At 48.0% G+C, this 17,016-nt stretch overlaps 1 protein-coding gene and 1 long non-coding RNA gene across 3 annotated transcripts in view; one reads left to right on the forward strand and one right to left on the reverse strand.

Annotated features, from left to right (window-relative positions):
* The window catches only part of SCCPDH (saccharopine dehydrogenase (putative)), a 38,472-nt gene extending 26,823 nt beyond the window's left edge, over nucleotides 1-11,649 (reverse strand). The window contains exons 1-3 of one of the 2 annotated variants that reach the window (XM_045048646.1): nucleotides 11,303-11,649; nucleotides 9,349-9,461; nucleotides 1,346-1,426 (exon numbers count right to left, since the gene is read on the reverse strand). In XM_045048646.1, coding sequence (XP_044904581.1) covers nucleotides 1,346-1,426; nucleotides 9,349-9,461; nucleotides 11,303-11,492 — 384 coding nt within the window. In that variant the 5' untranslated portion in view covers nucleotides 11,493-11,649. The remainder of the gene's footprint in view (nucleotides 1-1,345; nucleotides 1,427-9,348; nucleotides 9,462-11,302) is intronic. The other variant, XM_011290824.3, reaches the window with a different exon arrangement.
* Nucleotides 822-2,722, forward strand: LOC109495517. The gene is made up of 2 exons (XR_002150944.3): nucleotides 822-1,262; nucleotides 2,460-2,722. It is a non-coding gene; the product is annotated as an uncharacterized LOC109495517 (long non-coding RNA).
* Nucleotides 11,650-17,016: the final 5,367 nt, after the last annotated feature.

A 17,016-nucleotide genomic window follows, 5' to 3' on the forward strand; every position in this document is an offset into this window, starting at 1 on the left:
ATTATGAAAAATTAAATTAATATACAAAAAAAATCCAAAAAAAAAAAAAAAGCAGCAAGAAAGCCTAACCCAAACCTATTACTCAGACGGACACGATTACGGACATGTATCTGTGCATATATACAGTTAGAGTAAAGCAAGTGGAGGGAAGGAGGGATGGAAGAGGAGAATAACGTCCGCTCGAATCCTCTGCCTGGGTTTAACAATTACTTCCAGAACAGTGTCGGATTTACAGAAAATTTGAGTAGCGGAGAGTTCCCACGCACCCCGACCCAGTTTCTCCCGTCGTGACAGCTTGGACACGAACATTTGTTCCAATTAAGGAACCGATGGTGGTAACATTATCATTAGCTACAGTCCATTCTTACGCATCCTTTTTCTCTGCCAGGATCCCACATGACATTTAGCGGTCACGTCTCCTTAGGCGCCTCCCGGCTATGACGGTCTCTCAGAGTCTCGTTTCTGAGGACCTTGACAGTTTGGAGGGCTTCCGATGAGGTATTTTGTAGACTGCCCCTCTACTGGAACTCTTCTCAAGACTAGACTGGGGTGACGGGCTTGGGGTGGAAGCCCACAGGGGTAAAGTGTCAGTCACCTCACGACATCCTATCAAGGGGACATGGGTGACGGTGATCAGCAGAGACTACGGGGACACGAGGTACAGTTTAAAGGGAGGCAGCCGAGCTCGGTGCTCACTAACACTCCACTTCCCACAATCGGGCGAACCTCAGGTCGAGTCCTCGTCCTTCTACTTACTAGTTGCGTGACTTCGAGCGGCGTGACCTAACCTTCCTAAGCTTCGACTGCCTCATCCACCAAAGGGGAAGGATGATACCTACCGCGCAGGAAGGCTGAAAATTCAGATGGCGTAAAATGCTTAATTAGCATAGCGCCAGCGTGGTAAGCGCTCAACAAGCGGCAATGTCTAACATCTTGGGGTGGAGAGGACTTCGCACGTACTCTCCTTCGAGGTCGTAAAGGCGTCTGCCGACAAAAAGGGCGTTCGTGACGAAAAAGTACCCAAAGCGCGATTCCGAGACTCTGCGCGCACCCCACCGCTTCAGTTCATGCCACTCGCGGCATGCCGGAGCTACAAAAATCAGCACGGCCTCCCTACAAGAGACCTGAAATCAATGGGGTGGTAAGGAAGACAAAAGTTCGAGAAAGCGGAAGAAGAGGCCTTCCCATCGGGCCCTCCTGGGAGCCGTCCACGGAACACCATCTGGCGCCACGAGGGAGGGGGACATCGAATTCTAAAATAGGTCTGCGAAACCGCGCTAAGTGTTGCCCACGCTGACAGAAAGTTGTGTTGCTAATGCCATCCTTTCCTTTGCATTTTACGCACCTGAGGTTCTCCACAGATGTCAATACAGCTCGTTCCGTTTTCAACACACGCTTTTACTACAGGTTCTCCGTAAAATCGATACTGGGGGGGGGGGGGGAGGATAAAGAAAAACAGCAGTTAACTCGGACTTAGCAAGCTTAAATGAATGAAATGCCACTGAGTTTTAGAAGTACAGTCTTGGTTACCGTGACTGAAATATTAAGGGGCGCCTGGGTGGCTCAGTCGGTTAAGTGTCCAACCCTTGACTTCAGCTCAGGTCACGATCTCACAGTTTGTGAGTTCAAGCCCTGCCTTGGGCTCTGTGCCGACAGCTCAGAGCCTAGAGCCTGCTTCGGATTCTGTGTCTCCCTCTCTCTCTCTCTGCCCCTCCCCCACTCATGCTCTGTCTCTGTCTCTGTCTCTCTCTCTCCTTCAAAAATATTTTTTAAAAAATGTTTTTAATTTAAATATACATAAAACAGAAATAGAGATTAAAATGAAAGAGGTTAAGCCCAAGTTGGGGTTTAAACTCACAACCCTGAGATCGTGACATGAGCTGAGATCAAGAGTCAGGGGCTTAACTGACTGAGCCCCCAGGTGCCCCAAAGCTCTTTTTTCATCTTGGGCAATCCTTAAGATTTACACACATCCACTTTGAAACTCATTTGGAGCCTCTTTTGGCCTTTCTCTTGGTTATCTTCTCCCAAAGTTTCTCAAGTTGGCCAGGCGTCCACCTGTGTTAAAGTCACCTAGGTGACTCGTTAAGTATGTTTTTTTTTTTTTTCAACGTTTATTTATTTTTGGGACAGAGAGAGACAGAGCATGAACGGGGGAGGGGCAGAGAGAGAGGGAGACACAGAATCGGAAACAGGCTCCAGGCTCTGAGCCATCAGCCCAGAGCCTGACGCGGGGCTCGAACTCCCGGACCAAGAGATCGTGACCTGGCTGAAGTCGGACGCTTAACCGACTGCGCCACCCAGGCGCCCCTAAGTATGTTAAGTATGGATGGTGACTCCCTCCCACCCCAGAGGCCCCCTAAATCAGAGTTTCTGGGGATGGAGCCCAGTAACACGCGTGTCAACAGGCAGGGTAGACTCCAGTGACATTCCTCATGGGTGATTCTTATGCACGCCAGGGCTGCCGAATCTCCCCGGAAAATTTCTACTCTCCTGATGTCACCTACAACAGGTATCCTGATGACATTCAACGTCTATCTCCAGAACTGACAGACGCTTCCGTATCTTTGGTTTCTGTTAGAAAGTTCAGGACCAGCAAGAGCACAGGACACAGGGCATGATTTGTGCATAAAACTGATTTTACTTTGGCTTCGTTGCCCCTCCCCTATTTTCTCTTCACCCTGATTTCCTCACTTATTAAAAAAATAATAATTCTACTATATTTTATGTATTTCCTGTCTTAATTCCAGAATGCTCAGGGGCATGGGGGGGGTTGCCAGGGTGGCTTAGTCAGTTGAGCATCGGACTCTTATTCTTGGCTCATATCTTGATCTCATGGATCGTGGGTTCGAGCCCCGCATCAGGCTCTGCACTGGCAGCACGGAGCCTGCCTGGAATTCTCTCTCCCTCTCTCTCTCTGCCCCTCCCCTGCTCATGCTGTGTCTCTCTCAAAATAAATAAAAATACTGAGCAGACAACCCAAATTCAAATCCATGATCTTTCTTACAAACCTGTTTCCCTCCTCTACTTCGTAACAGAGGTGACTAGGGCGTATTGATTAGAAGCGTAGGTGGTGGCTCAGACCGCCTGGGCCCCACTCGCCATTCCTGTCCTGACCTGTTGCAGGTAGGGACCTTGAGGAGACAGAACCGTGCAAATGGCTGACCGGCAGCCCGTCTAGGGCACAGGCTTTAAGGTCGGGCCTGACTGAGTCCAGGCTGTGCACCACCAGCTGTGCGAACTTGGGCGGGTACTTCACCTTCTAAGCTTCGATTTCTTCATCAAAAAAGATGAATAATCACAGCACCTATGTCTCAGGGCTGTAGTCAGGACAAAATAAGACGACACAAGTAGCTTAGCACAGAGCACGCAGTAAAAACCCACCCTTGGGTGTCATGATTAACCGCATCCTCAAGTGAGAAACCCAGAAGCTGTCTCTGACTCCATCAACCCTGGAAGGTACCACGTTTCATCAAATCAGTCCCCTCCCCTCCACGCCTCCGAATCCGAGGTCACGCCTTTGCCCCCTCTCATGCAGTTTACTACAGTGACTGGTTTCACTGCAGCCAAACCCACCCCATTGCCAAAGAAACACCAAATCGTTATTCTAGAATAAAAAGCTGAGGTCACGTGTGCTCCTTCTCACACACACACGCATCACTAGCTCTCGGTGCCTGTATCTCCAGACTTCTTAGCATGTCACAAAAAGTGCTCAAGCCTCAGGTCACACCACCAGCCCTTAGTCCCCATGTCGCAGAAGTTCGAAACACCTCATAGTTTCCTAAACCCGCTATTGCTTCACCCTCCCCTGCTCGCGGCTGCCAGGCTGGCTCCAGCCCCAGCCTTCCGGGTTGGGTAACGGCACCTCCTTCCAGAAACAGCACGCCCACCCCCCTTCAGCGCAGCGCCCCGGCCTCACACCGCACTCTGGCACAAGTGATGTGAAGGCCTCTGCACTGACACCCCTGGATTCGTGTGTTCTGGGGGTGTTCTCTACCGTCTACCCTTGGGCTTGTAGGAGGTAACGGACAAACGGCAAGGATCCTTGATCTCAGAGGAGGCATTTCTCCCCAGAGAAGCCAGCGCGCTTCCAGATCGAAACCACAATCCCGCTCTGAGCGCCCCACCTTCCGACCCAGTGGTCCCCAAGTAGTCATGCTGACCTCAAGGCGCCCACAGAACGATCCCTCAGCTGTGGAGAGAGCAACCTGTGTATTTATGCTAACGTTTATGGGAAGCACAGAGAAAAAAATGAGGTCTTATTAGTGGTTAATACATGAACTGACTTTGGCCTGCTTCCTGGGTCCCACGCAGTGGTCACACGTCGAACACAAGACACAAAAGGTATCCTGAGGGTAGCTTGTGGAGGAAGAGCTCCACCAGCAAAGGGGGCCATGGTGACACCCTCCTTCGTCCCTTTTCACTGTATTTTGGCCCCACGCCCGTTTACACATGCCTAAGTAGTTTTACAGGTATCGCTTGGTTTTTAACTAAATAAACCTTCACGAAGTGGACAAAACGGTTAAATAACATCTGCAAAGAAACAAGTCGTGAAACTTGTTGAAACCGAAGTGATAAAATTTGAAAGAAACGGGCAAAGTGAAAATAACAAACAAGTAGAGCCTAGGAAGGAGAGCAGGTGTTTGGGGGGCAAAAACCTAGAGACGGACAAGCCCACGAACCATCCAAGTGGAAATGGAAACCTCAAGAAGGTAGCGGGATCTACCAGTCTGGAGCTTAAGGGGGCAGGCCTCACTGGAAAGAACGTACGCATCATCAGCATACGTGTGGCATTTAAAGCCACGGCTTTCCTTTTTTTTTTTTTTATGTTTATTTATCTTTGAGAGAGAGAGAGAGAGAGAAGGAGAGAGACAGACCGCAAGAAGGAGAGAGGCAGAGAAAGGGGGAGACACAGAATCGGAAGCAGGCTCCAGGCTCTGAGCTGTCAGCACAGAGCCCGGTGAGGGGCTCGAAACCACGAACCGTGAGATCATGACCTGAGCCCAACTGTGACCCCTAACCGACTGAGCCACCCAGGCACCCCTAAAGCCCTGGCGTTCAAAATTTTTTGGCCACGACCCACGCTAAGAAATTCACTTCACATAGCAGCCCCCACACAATGTATCTAACTGAAACAAAAGTTTCATGAACCCTTACTTATCCATATCATGTGTCATTCACCCTGTGTTCTATTCCAGGCTACCTGATTTTTCTCTTCTTACTGCTGAGCCTCAACTCACTCACCTGATTAGCACTACACGGTTATAAAATACGGGCCCAATTAGGAAAGTAGGAAACACCAAAGATCTCTCTTTAAAAAAAAAAACAAAAACAAAAACAAAAACTGCAGGCACCCGGTGGCTCAGTCGAGCATGTGGCTCTTGATTTCGGCTCAGGTGATAATCCCAGGGTCATGGGATAGACCTCGATGTCGGTGGAGCCTGTTTGTGATTCTCTCTCCCCCCACCCCCCACCCGACCCCTCCCCGGCCCTTGCCCAGGCATGCTCTCTCTTGCTCTCTCAAAACAAATAAACTTAAAAAAACAAAAAAACAAAAACTGACCCAGTTAGAGTTTCTGTTGGGACGATGACGAGTTTTGGAGACAAGATGCTGATGATCACGCAGCACTGCCAATGCACTTCGTGCCATCGAATTGCAAACTTAAAAATGGCTAGAGGCGCCTGGGTGGCTCTGCCAGTTAAGTGTCCAACTGTGGCTCAGATCATGATCTCGAGGTTCCTGGGTTGGAGCCCAGTGTCAGGCTCTGACAGCTCCTGGAGGCTGCTTCAGATCCTGGTCTCCCTCTTTTTCTGCCCCTCCCCTGCTCACGCTCTGTCTCTCTCTTAAAAATAAACAAACATTAAAAAAACAATTTGGGGGGGTGGGGCGCCTGAGTGGCTCAGTCAGTTAAGCGTGCAACTTTGGCTCAGGTCATGATCTCCCAGTTTGTGGGTTTGAGTCCCATGTCGGGCTCTGTGCTGACAGCTCGGAGCCTGGAGCCTGCTTCGGATTCTATCTCATTTTCTCTCTGTCCCACCCCTGCTCACTCTCTTGTCTCTCTCTCTCTCTCTCAAAAATAAATAAATGCAAAAAGAAAAAAAATTAAAAAAAAATTTTTTTTGAATGGTTAAAATGGGGGGCACCTGGGTGGCTCAGTCAGTTGAGCGTCCGACTTCAACTCAGGTCATGATCTCACAGTTCGTGAGTTCGAGCCCCGTATCGGGCTCTGTGCTGACAGCTCAGAGCCTGGAGCCTGCTTTGGATTCTGTGTCTCCCTCTCTCTCTGCCCCTCCCCCACTCACAATCTGTCTGTCTCTGCCTCTCAAAAATCAACATTAAAAAATGGTTAATTTTTGTTATGTATATTTTATTACAATAATAATTTTTTTCAAAGCTGGCTCAGAGAGTGTAAACAGAGAAGAGTTTGTAAGGCTCGAGCTGTGAGGCCTCAGGTACTTAGAGGAAGAGGAAAAGATCCCACAGAGAGGAAGGGGACAAAGCTGGTCGGCAGGTGGAAAATGAGGAAAGGGCCAGACTCCAGAAGCCAAACCCAGAGAGCAAGGAGGACGTGACGGATGGGGACAAATACCCGGATCAAGACGCGAGCGGAGGGGTGGTGAGGGGCGAGGCAGAGAGACCTCCCTGAAGCATGAGGCCTACAGAGAAGCCTGGCGAGGGTGGTTCAGAAGGGAGGAGGAGCTGAGGAAGTGGACGGAGCACGGAGAGAGAACTCTTTGAAGGAGTTTTGCTAACAAGGGGACCCAGAAAAATGGAGTAGTCGGACGCATATGTGAATTAAGGGTGGTTCTTTTTAAGATCAGAGATACCATCACATATTTATGTGTTGACAGAGTGCAGTCAAGAGGGAAAATGTGACAATAAGAACACGTAGAGGGGCACCTGGGTGGCTCAGTCGGTTAAGCGTCCGACTCTCGGGTTCGGCTCCGGTCACGATCTCACAGTTTCGTGGGTTCGAGCCCCACATCGGGCTCTGCGCTGACAGTGCGGAGCCTGCTTGGGATTCTCTCTCCCTCTCTCTCTGCCCCTCCCCTGCTCATGCTGTCTCTCTCTCAAAATAAATAAACTTAAAAAAAAAAAAACACAGAAACATGTGGGACGGTAAACATAAGGTCCTCAAATCCCGCACCTGTGAGGAGCCAGGGGGGTTTTCCTCGTGACAGCAGGTAAGGCAGAGTCAGGGAAGCACAGTAGGCAGAGGAAGAAATTCGCTTTGGACAGTTCTACTGTCATAGTGAAAAAAAGAAAAGGAAATTAAATCATCAGATCAGAGTGAGGAAGGAACCTGTAAAACTGCTGCTTCAGAAAACAGGAGAAAGGACAGTCCGGGGAAAGGGGACAGGATTTCTAAGGCGCTGAGGCCCCCACATGAGGTTTGTAACCACGTATTTAAAGTAGGGCCGTCAGCAAGGGTGTCTCCAGACACTCGGGGTTACTGGATTACTGGATAACACGGGTTCGCGGGCTCACGGGTTGAGCAAGCGGGGCTGGAATAACCAGGTTTGGATTTTTCCAGAATTCCGGGGAGGGACGGGCAAGGAAGCTGGCTAAGGCCGTGTCTGAGAGAGTGATGGGAGCAGCAGAGCACAGAATCCAAGCCACTCAGAAGTGAGATTAATCTAAATAAACAACTCACCTACAGTTTTACCTGATGATCAAAAACACCTTCCTGCTTTCACTGAAAACACGACCATCAACCTTCGAGATGCTTAGTTTCCGAATGTTTTGCCACCTGGGATGGCTTCTTCAGATCAGTAAACGCCACCAACTTTCGCCTGCTGCACGGGCCAAGGGTGCTTCCTTCACGTCCAGAACAACACCAAAAAGCTGCGTATCTCTCGAAGTACACTCTGACCCTACCCACTTCCCACCATATCCTGTGCTCGGCTTGCCGCGATCATCCCCCCGTCGGTCCCCATCACCTCTTCTTCCTCTCAGAAGCCAAAGAAGTTCAAAACTGGAAAGCAGATAGTGCTATGGCTTTCAACCATTCAAACCCCGACCTTGCCCGTCACCCTCTGACCTAATTCACGGGCTCCTCTCCAACCTAACTTCCACCTCGGTCCTGCCCGGGCCCCGCCGCACTGCCCTCTCTCACGTGCCTCAGTCTTGCCAAACACACGCTCGCCTCAGGACCTTTGTATGTGCTTTTCCCTGGAACACCCTTCTCAAACGCTCCCATAGCTTACCCCCTTCACTTCATTCAGGTCTCTACACAAATGTCAGGTCCTCACGGAGACCTTCCCTGACCATCCTTCTAACTAGCAGTTTAACTCCTTACCCTGCCTTATTTTTCTTCAAAGGACTTATCATTACCTACTATTAGAACCCTCCTTTTCTGTCACCCCCTCCAGGCCATAAGCTCCATGAGGGATTTTCAGTTTTGTTCACCATTCTGTCCCAGGTACCTTCACTAGTGCAGTTTACATGTAATAAACATTCGATAAATATTTATTGAGTAAACGAACGAATCCTCTTTTAGTCTATTTTTGTACGTGTTTTTTTTTTTTAATTTTTTTTTCAACGTTTATTTATTTTTGGGACAGAGAGAGACAGAGCATGAATGGGGGAGGGGCAGAGAGAGAGGGAGACACAGAATCGGAAACAGCCTCCAGGCTCCGAGCCATCAGCCCAGAGCCCGACGCGGGGCTCGAACTCACGGACCGCGAGATCGTGACCTGGCTGAAGTCGGACGCTTAACCGACTGCGCCACCCAGGCGCCCCTGTACGTGTTTTTAACATACATATTGGTACAGTAACAGAGGAATATCATTTACAAGTAAAGTAAAAACATGTGTCGGGGGTACACGCTCAAACATTTTTTTTCACTTACGAATCGCACAGTAAGGGGAGCACCTGGGTGGCTCAGTTGGTTAAGACTGATTCCAGCTCAGGTCACGATCTCACAGTTCACGGGATCAAGCCTGGAGTCAGGGTCTGCACTGACAGTGCACAGCCTGCTTGGGATTCTCTCTCTCCCTGCCCCTCTCCCACCCGAGTGCGGCCCTCTCTCTCAAAATAAATAAATACACTTAAAAAAAAAAAGCATACGGTAAGGAAAAAAAAATGGCAATTATGGTCGTAACCAGTAACCAAACTAGCACACATTCCTGGAGTATCGTGTCCCAGAGGGCCTGGTCTCTCTCTTAGGACACTTTGGTCACACCCATTTGCTCTCACTGGAAGCGAAAACTCCCCCAGAGGGGGTTAAGGCCCTGAACCAATTCTTCTGCACCCTGTCCTTATGTTCCTCTAGAATGTAAAATACCAGATTCTGTTAGAAATGAATAGACTGTTTGTTCTGATACAAACAAGGGCTGATTACTTACGGGTCCTACACAGTTGAGGACAATTGCCGCCTGCTTAGCCATTTCATCAAGTGAGGCCGGATTAGTGACATCACAAATTATTATTCCAACTTCAGAGGACAGTGTCGGTCTTCCTAAAGTAAGACATAAATCGTTTTCAACAAATCTGATACAGTGTTAGATCTTCCAGATCTTCTCTTTATACTAAGCAGTGATGGTAATTTCAGGAAAAGCACAGAAAAAAGATAAGAACTTTTTAAACCAGGCGATATAAAAAAGAAAAAGCTATGAGGAAAATGGAGTTAATACTAAGAATTGCTACAAAAATACAATACTAACCTTAAAAAAAAAAACCTAACTTAAGCACTGTGTAAATGATAACCCTGTGTAAGATGACAATTTTACGATTGTTTAGGTACTGAGTAGATCGCTGTCCTGATTTCCTCTCTGCCAGCAATTCCATGATGAAGTTTCTCATCAACTACTAACCAATTACATATGACAAAATATGGGGGTAAAAAGGGGTTGTTAAGATCATCATCATGAGAACAAAAAAAGGACTCTGGGGTAGAAGGCACAGTCTAGGTAAGAACGCTCATGATAGGGGGCACCTGGGCCGCTCAGTCGGTTAAGAGTCCAAATTCGTTGGACTCAGGTCATGATCCTGTGGTTTGTGGGTTCGAGCCCCGCACCGGGCTCTGTGCTGACAGCTCAGAGCCTCGAGTCTGTTTCGGATTCTGTGTCTCCCTGTCTGACCCTCCCCTACGCACGCACCTGCACTCTCTCTCCCAAAAATAAATAAATATTTAAAAATTAAAAAAAAAAAGGACACTCATGATGGGCTTATAAGTAAATAACTGGAATTAACAAAATCAAGTAATGCAGGTTCTGGTGGTGCAAGGTGCATCCCTCACAATAATTCAATCCAGGCATTACAAACGATAATCAGGCTGTGCCTGCACAGTCTTGTTGAGCAGGAAAAAGAAATGGAAGAATATATTTTAATAGTGAAATTATTTCTTTTGGAAAACTAAAACAGACAACACCAACAAGCTCTTTGGTCAAGACTGTAGACTGGCAGTGGCTAGCGGGACAAAGAATTGTAGAACTGAGCCTACGTGAGATCTTCTGCACTTAATCACAAACAAAACAGAGTCTACACCACCCACCACACGCAGGCTCAGGGTGGAATTAGAAGGAAGCGTGGGATGAAGGTTAAACACAAGAACACAGCACACCCCGAACTCTAACAGGCGCTGTGGGTCTGTATGAGGGGACACCAGGCGGCAAGAATCCTCAGTTAGATGCGTCCCCTGATCCTGAGGGCAGGGTCCCTGTGTGTGTTGTCACATCTGTACCCCCAGCCCTCGGAACAGGATCTGGCACAGAAAAGACCACGCAGTAAAAATATGTTGAATGAATGCTGAAAGAATAAGTAAACGCCCAAACCAGAAATACGAACGCGGGAGGGTGGAGAGAGCGTAAGAAAGAGGATTCTTAACAGGCAAAAAACAAATTAAGAAACGAAAGCCACAACATCGTTATCAAAAAAACTGTGAGGCTTTCCCCGCACACTTCCAGAAAGGCAGGGCGAGGGGGGAGGGCAGAACACCCGAAGGAAGCAAAGCCCTACTTTGCCATCCGACCAAATCCGGGGAGACCTGCAGCCCCAACGGGGTGCCCCTGCTCAGCGGGGCGCAGACAGGAGGAGCTGGCGTCCCCGTCTACGCGGCCAGTGGGACTCGCCAAACTGGAGGAGGAGGAATTCCACGGAGGAGAAACGTATTTATTTCTGTATTTCGTTCAGGGAGTGGAACAAAGCCGTGCTATCATCCTCCAGCCTCGCCTCCTCCTCCGGCCGTGCGGCCGGGCCCGGGGAGCCCCAGGGGCGCCCCCCTGCATGGCAAACGCTCTCGGCGGACGACCCCAACCCTGCGGCCCCGGAAGCCGCCCCCCCCCCCGCGCGCCCCTTTACCCAGCTTCAGGGCAGCCCTCTCCAGCACTCGCTGCAGCTTCTCCCGGGAGCGGCCCGCCACGGCCCAGGGCAGGCTGGAGCTCTGCCCCGAGGCCACCTGCTCCCGGGCCACCTCCTCGGCCACGAACTGGCCGGTGAAGCCTGAGGCGCCAAACACCACCAGGTGGTACGGCCTCTGGTTGGTCTCCATGACGAGCCCACAGCGAGCCGAGGGCCGGGGCGGGCGAATTCTACCGCGTCTGCCCCTCGGGCAGAGATCCCAGTACCGGGCGCAGCAACAACCGCCTCTGGGGTAGACGCCGCCGCCGCCGCAGCCACCCGGTGCCCCGAGCGCGGCGTCGCGCTCAGAGCCACGCCCACAGTCACGCCCACAGCCACGCCCCCGCCACCCCCTCCCGGGCACATTGCGCAGCCGCCGCGCCCACGGTCATGACCACGCCCCTTCGACTTCGCGGCGGATCCCAACGCCCTGCAGCCGCGCCGCCTCCGCACTGCCGCGGGTCCCAAGTAGCTCTGATCACCCAAGGCGTCGTCTCTCCTCCTGGGGGCTGAGGGCGGCTGCTACCTCCATTATTCTTGTTGCACCAGGGCGTTGCGCAAGGGAAGAGACAGAAGAAATTTCCGATGACTGGACAGACTGCTCGCTCCAAGAACTATTTTCCAAGCACGCTGGCCAAGGGCTGTTCGCGAAGCCAGGGCGGGTGGAGAGTGAACGGGTTCTGGGCCCCCAGGGAGCCCCCAAGCTCTCCGGGGCCCCCGTTCGCAGTGCCCTGTGCCGCATGCCCCTGACTCCACCGCCCTGGTGCCCATCCCCCCCCCCCGGGACCCCCCCCCCCCCCCCATCACGGTCGTGAAGCCGATACTGCCCTGAGGCTCCCTGGGGAAATAACTCCAGGCGCTAATCTGCCTTTGAGCTGGGAGGTTAGGAAGAGCCTCAAGATGCAAAGAAGGTTCTTGAGCTGTGTTATTCGTATATGTCTAGAAACATTTTAATATAAATAAACGAGGGAGAAGAGACAACTCTCCCAGTACATAATTCCAAATAACTGTGTAGTTATTCCCCCCTCCAGTAGAGGAGCCTAGTGACTTGTGTTAATCTTAAAAATGATCCCGCCAGCTATTTCACCAGCAAAAAAATGGGTTTATTCAGGGACAGCAGAGAATTGCAATACTGGACGAACGAGCTATGGCAAAACCGTATGCAAGTCCCCAGAACAAAGGAGGAGAACCCTTATTTATAGAAGAGAAGGGGAGATTGGAAAGGATTTTATAAACAAAAAGTCCATTGGAATAAGGCGGGAGCTCAGAGTGTAGTAGCTTCCCGTTGGCTGAGCTGTGACAGTCTGTCATCGGCTGCGCTTTGCAGCGAGGGGAGGGGTGGAGGAAGAACCCTTCCTCCTCCTGGAATGGCGTCCACCTGCAAGGTCCTTCTGTCCCTGTTGGGTCTTGGCAGTGGACAAGAGTGGAGGGAAGCGAGAGCTCCCCCTGCTGGCCTCCGCACTCCATTCTAAATAAATCTTTTATTAATTTTCACACTCCCTTCCAAAGAATAGACTATGGAAAGAGGGGGAGGGGATAACTCTACAATGGGAAAACCTGGTCAACATTACCTCAGCCAAATGATCCAGGTTAACATCATCAATGATAAGTCATGTTCACGGCACAGAGTTTTGATATGATGTGATAAGAATGATACTTTATCTCTGTGAGCTGTCTCCCCCAAACCCATAACCTCAGTCCAAGCATGATGAATATTCTACAAACATTCTCCAAGAGCATCCAAAGGCCATCAAAAACAAGGACCATCTGAGAAAACACCACAGACTCAAGGAGCCTAGATATGACAAAATGTAATGTGGTATCCTCGATGGGACCCTGAGACAGAAAAAGGACATCAGAGGAAAGCTAGTGAAATCCCAATAAAGTGGGGCATTTCATCAATAACAGTGTACCAACAATGTACCAATATTTCTCAGTTGTGACAAATGTACCAAAGTAGTATAAGACGTTAACAATGGGGAAAACCAGGGTAAAGAGGGTAAAGGGGAATACTCTGTACTATGTTTTCACCTTTTCTGTGAATCTAAAACTATTCAAAAATAAAAACATAGCTTAAAAACCATTTGTATACCTTTGTATTGGACACATGGAAATATATCGTTTCATTTAATGCTGTTTAAGCATTTCCAGTGAACCTGCTATGTGTGAACCTTCAACTAGACACGGTGATTAATAAGACAAGGCCCTCCCTAATTGGAAGAGAAACAGGTTATTTTCATTCAAACGATTTTTTTAATGTCTATTACTTTTGAGAGAGCGAGAGTGAAGGAGGGGCAGAGAGAGGGAGACAGAGGATCCGAAGCAGACTCCAAACTGACAGCAGAAAGCCAGATGTGGGGCTTGAACTCACAAACCACGAGATTGTGACTACACCAGTCTGATGCCCAACTGACTGAGCCACCAAGGCGCCCAGGGAGATCACTAGTTTAATTGCAGAACATGTGGTAAATGAGGAAAGAAACTCTCTGGGGCACAAGAAATAAGAAAAGACTCTTGTCCTTGGTTATAGCCATTGGTGATACCCAACACTATGGCAGGGACCCTGAAGAGGGCATCTTCAAGAGGAACTTGGCTTTGACTCACATTAATAGGGCTTAGATGTAGAAAGATCGAGGGATGGGTATTCATGTGTTCATCCAATAAACATTTATTGGGTGTGTCATATTTACCAGGTGCAGAAACCAGGGCCAGATTTTCAAGTAAAGTGGTATTTTTTTTTAATTTTTTTTAACGTTTATTTATTTTTGAGAGAGAGAGAGACAGAGCATGAACGGTGGAGGGGCAGAGAGAGAGGGAGACACAGAATCGGAAGCAGGCTCCAGGCTCTGAGCCATTGGCCCAGAGCCCGACGCGGGGCTCGAACCCACGGACCGCGAGATCGTGACCTGAGCTTAAGTCGGACGCTTAACCGACTGAGCCACCCAGGCACCCCATAAAGTGGTATTTTAATAAAACACCAAGAAGTCACTTGATTAGATTTAACGTGCGGTCTTGATTTGTTTTAACGCTCATTAAAATAAGAATAGAATAATGCTTTTTAAAATTATGAAATATGTCAGTCATAAAAAAAAAAAAAAGTAAAGCCAATAGCAAATATGCACTCACCACACAACGTAAGAAAATTCCAGGTAGTGAAGCTTTGGGAACCCATCCCTGAGCGCATTTCTTTTCCTATGCTCAATGTAGCCACTAGCTTAAACCGGGCGTTTGTCATTCTAGTTCGTATCTTTCTATTTCTGTCGTATATGTATGCATTTCTAAACATTATGGTATTGTTTTATGTATTTTGAGTTTTTATAAATGCTAATCCTTCTGCAACTTTCTCATTTTTTTTTTAAGTTTCATTTATTTTGAGAGAGAGAAAGCAGGAGGGGCAGAGAGAGGTGGAGAGAGAGAAATCCCAAGCAGGCTCCGCACTGTCAGTGTCAAGTCCGATGAGGGGTTCGAACTCACGAACCGAGAGATCATGACCTGAGCCAAAATCAAGAGACTGACACGTAACCAACTGAGGTACCAAGGCGCCCCTGCAGCTTTCTTACTTAATCATGATGTACTCAGCTTATTTTCAAATGGTTCAGAACAAAAAATAACGGGTGGTATGCGTGTGTGGTGGGAGAGTAATACAATGTTACAATGCTTTTGGATTATTTTATACAATTTTGTGCATTGCTTTTGTACAATACAAAGACTGCTATATTAGAATTCCTGTACAGGTCTCCTGTACAGGAGCACACGTGCAAGAGTAGAGCTTAATTTATTCTTAGGAAGGAAAATGGTTAGTCCTAGAGTATACACATATGAGATGTTGTCAGTGTGCTTTCCAAAGCAAAATACTGATTTACACTCTCAGCAGGATATGAGGATTCAGTTGCTTCACATCCTTGCCAGCACTTGGTATTATCAGCCTCCTAATTTTTGACCGTCTGATGGGTGTACAATGGTAAGTGGTCAAGTATTTATTGAGCACTTACTATATGCTTGGCTCTAGGAATAAAATACCAGGGATACTGAAATAAACCAGAGCCGCTGCCCACATTAAAATTTACATTCTAATGCAGTAGAAAAATCAACACCAACAAAATAACCTTACAGATATGTACGAGTTTGCAAGAACATTTATGTGAGAATGTTCATCAAAACATTCTTTGTAATAAAAGACTAGAAACAACTAAAATGTCTTTCATCAGAGGACTTGTTCGATAAAGTATGGTATCCTATCCATTCAATATTGACCATGCAAGTTAAGATGAAGGAGGCGTATGTATCGTGGCATGGCAATTGTCCAAGATACATTGCAAGTGAAAAGAACAAGTTTACTCACAATATGAGAGCATAAGTCCTTTATTTAAGATGCAAAGGATATGTGTATATTTTATAAAACATCGGGAAGAACACATGACAAATCTTAGCAAAACAATAGCTGTAAGATGCTTGGGAACATATGTTTTCTTTTTTAATGTTTATTTCTTTTCAAGAGAGAGAGAGAGAGAGAGAGAGAGAGAGCGAGCATGAGTGGGGGAGGGGCAGAGAGGGAGACACAGAAGCCGAAGCAGGCTCCAGGCTCCGAGGTGTCAGCACAGAGCCTGACATGGGGCTCGAACTCACGAACCATGAGATCATGACCTGAGCTGAAGTTGGATGCTTCACCAACTGAGCCACCCAGGCGCCCCTTCCGAACATATGTTACACATAGTAATTGCTCAATTAGTGAGCTATTAGTAGCAATAATAGTGATTGTTACTGGGAAGTGGACTTGTATGAATTATGTAAGTAGAAAGAGACTTGTACTTTAATTTTTTTACCTTTCTGTTGCGTTAAAACTTTTGGGCTTTTAACTCATCTTTGACAAAGCAGGAAAGAACATCTAATGGAAAAAAGACAGTCTCTTTAACAAATGGTGCTGGGAGAACTGGACAGCAACATGCAGAAGGTTGAAACTAGACCACTTTCTCACACCATTCACAAAAATAAACTCAAAATGGATAAAGGACCTGAATGTGAGACAGGAAACCATCAAAACCTTAGAGGAGAAAACAGGAAAAGACCTCTCTGACCTCAGCCGTAGCAATCTCTTACTCGACACATCCTCAAAGGCAAGGGAATTAAAAGCAAAAGTGAATTACTGGGACCTTATGAAGATAAAAAGCTTCTGCACAGCAAAGGAAACAACCAACAAAACTAAAAGACAACCAACGGAATGGGAAAAGATATTTGCAAATGACATATCGGACAAAGGGCTAGTATCCAAAATCTATAAAGAGCTCACCAAACTCCACACCCGAAAAACAAATAACCCAGTGAAGAAATGGGCAGAAAACATGAAAAGACACTTCTCTAAAGAAGACATCCGGATGGCCAACAGGCACATGAAAAGATGTTAAACGTCGCTCCTTATCAGGGAAATACAAATCAAAACCACACTCACGTATCACCTGACACCAGTCAGAGTGGCCGAAATGAACAAATCAGGAGACTATAGATGCTGGAGAGGATGTGGAGAAACGGGAACCCTCTTGCACTGTTGGTGGGAATGCCAATTGGTGCAGCCGCTCTGGAAAGCAGTGTGGAGGTTCCTCAGAAAATTAAAAATAGACCTACCCTATGACCCAGCAATAGCACTGCTAGGAATTTACCCAAGGGATACAGGAGTGCTG

This window comes from Felis catus, chromosome F1, assembly GCF_018350175.1.
Source record: "Felis catus isolate Fca126 chromosome F1, F.catus_Fca126_mat1.0, whole genome shotgun sequence".
NCBI lineage: Eukaryota > Metazoa > Chordata > Mammalia > Carnivora > Felidae > Felis > Felis catus.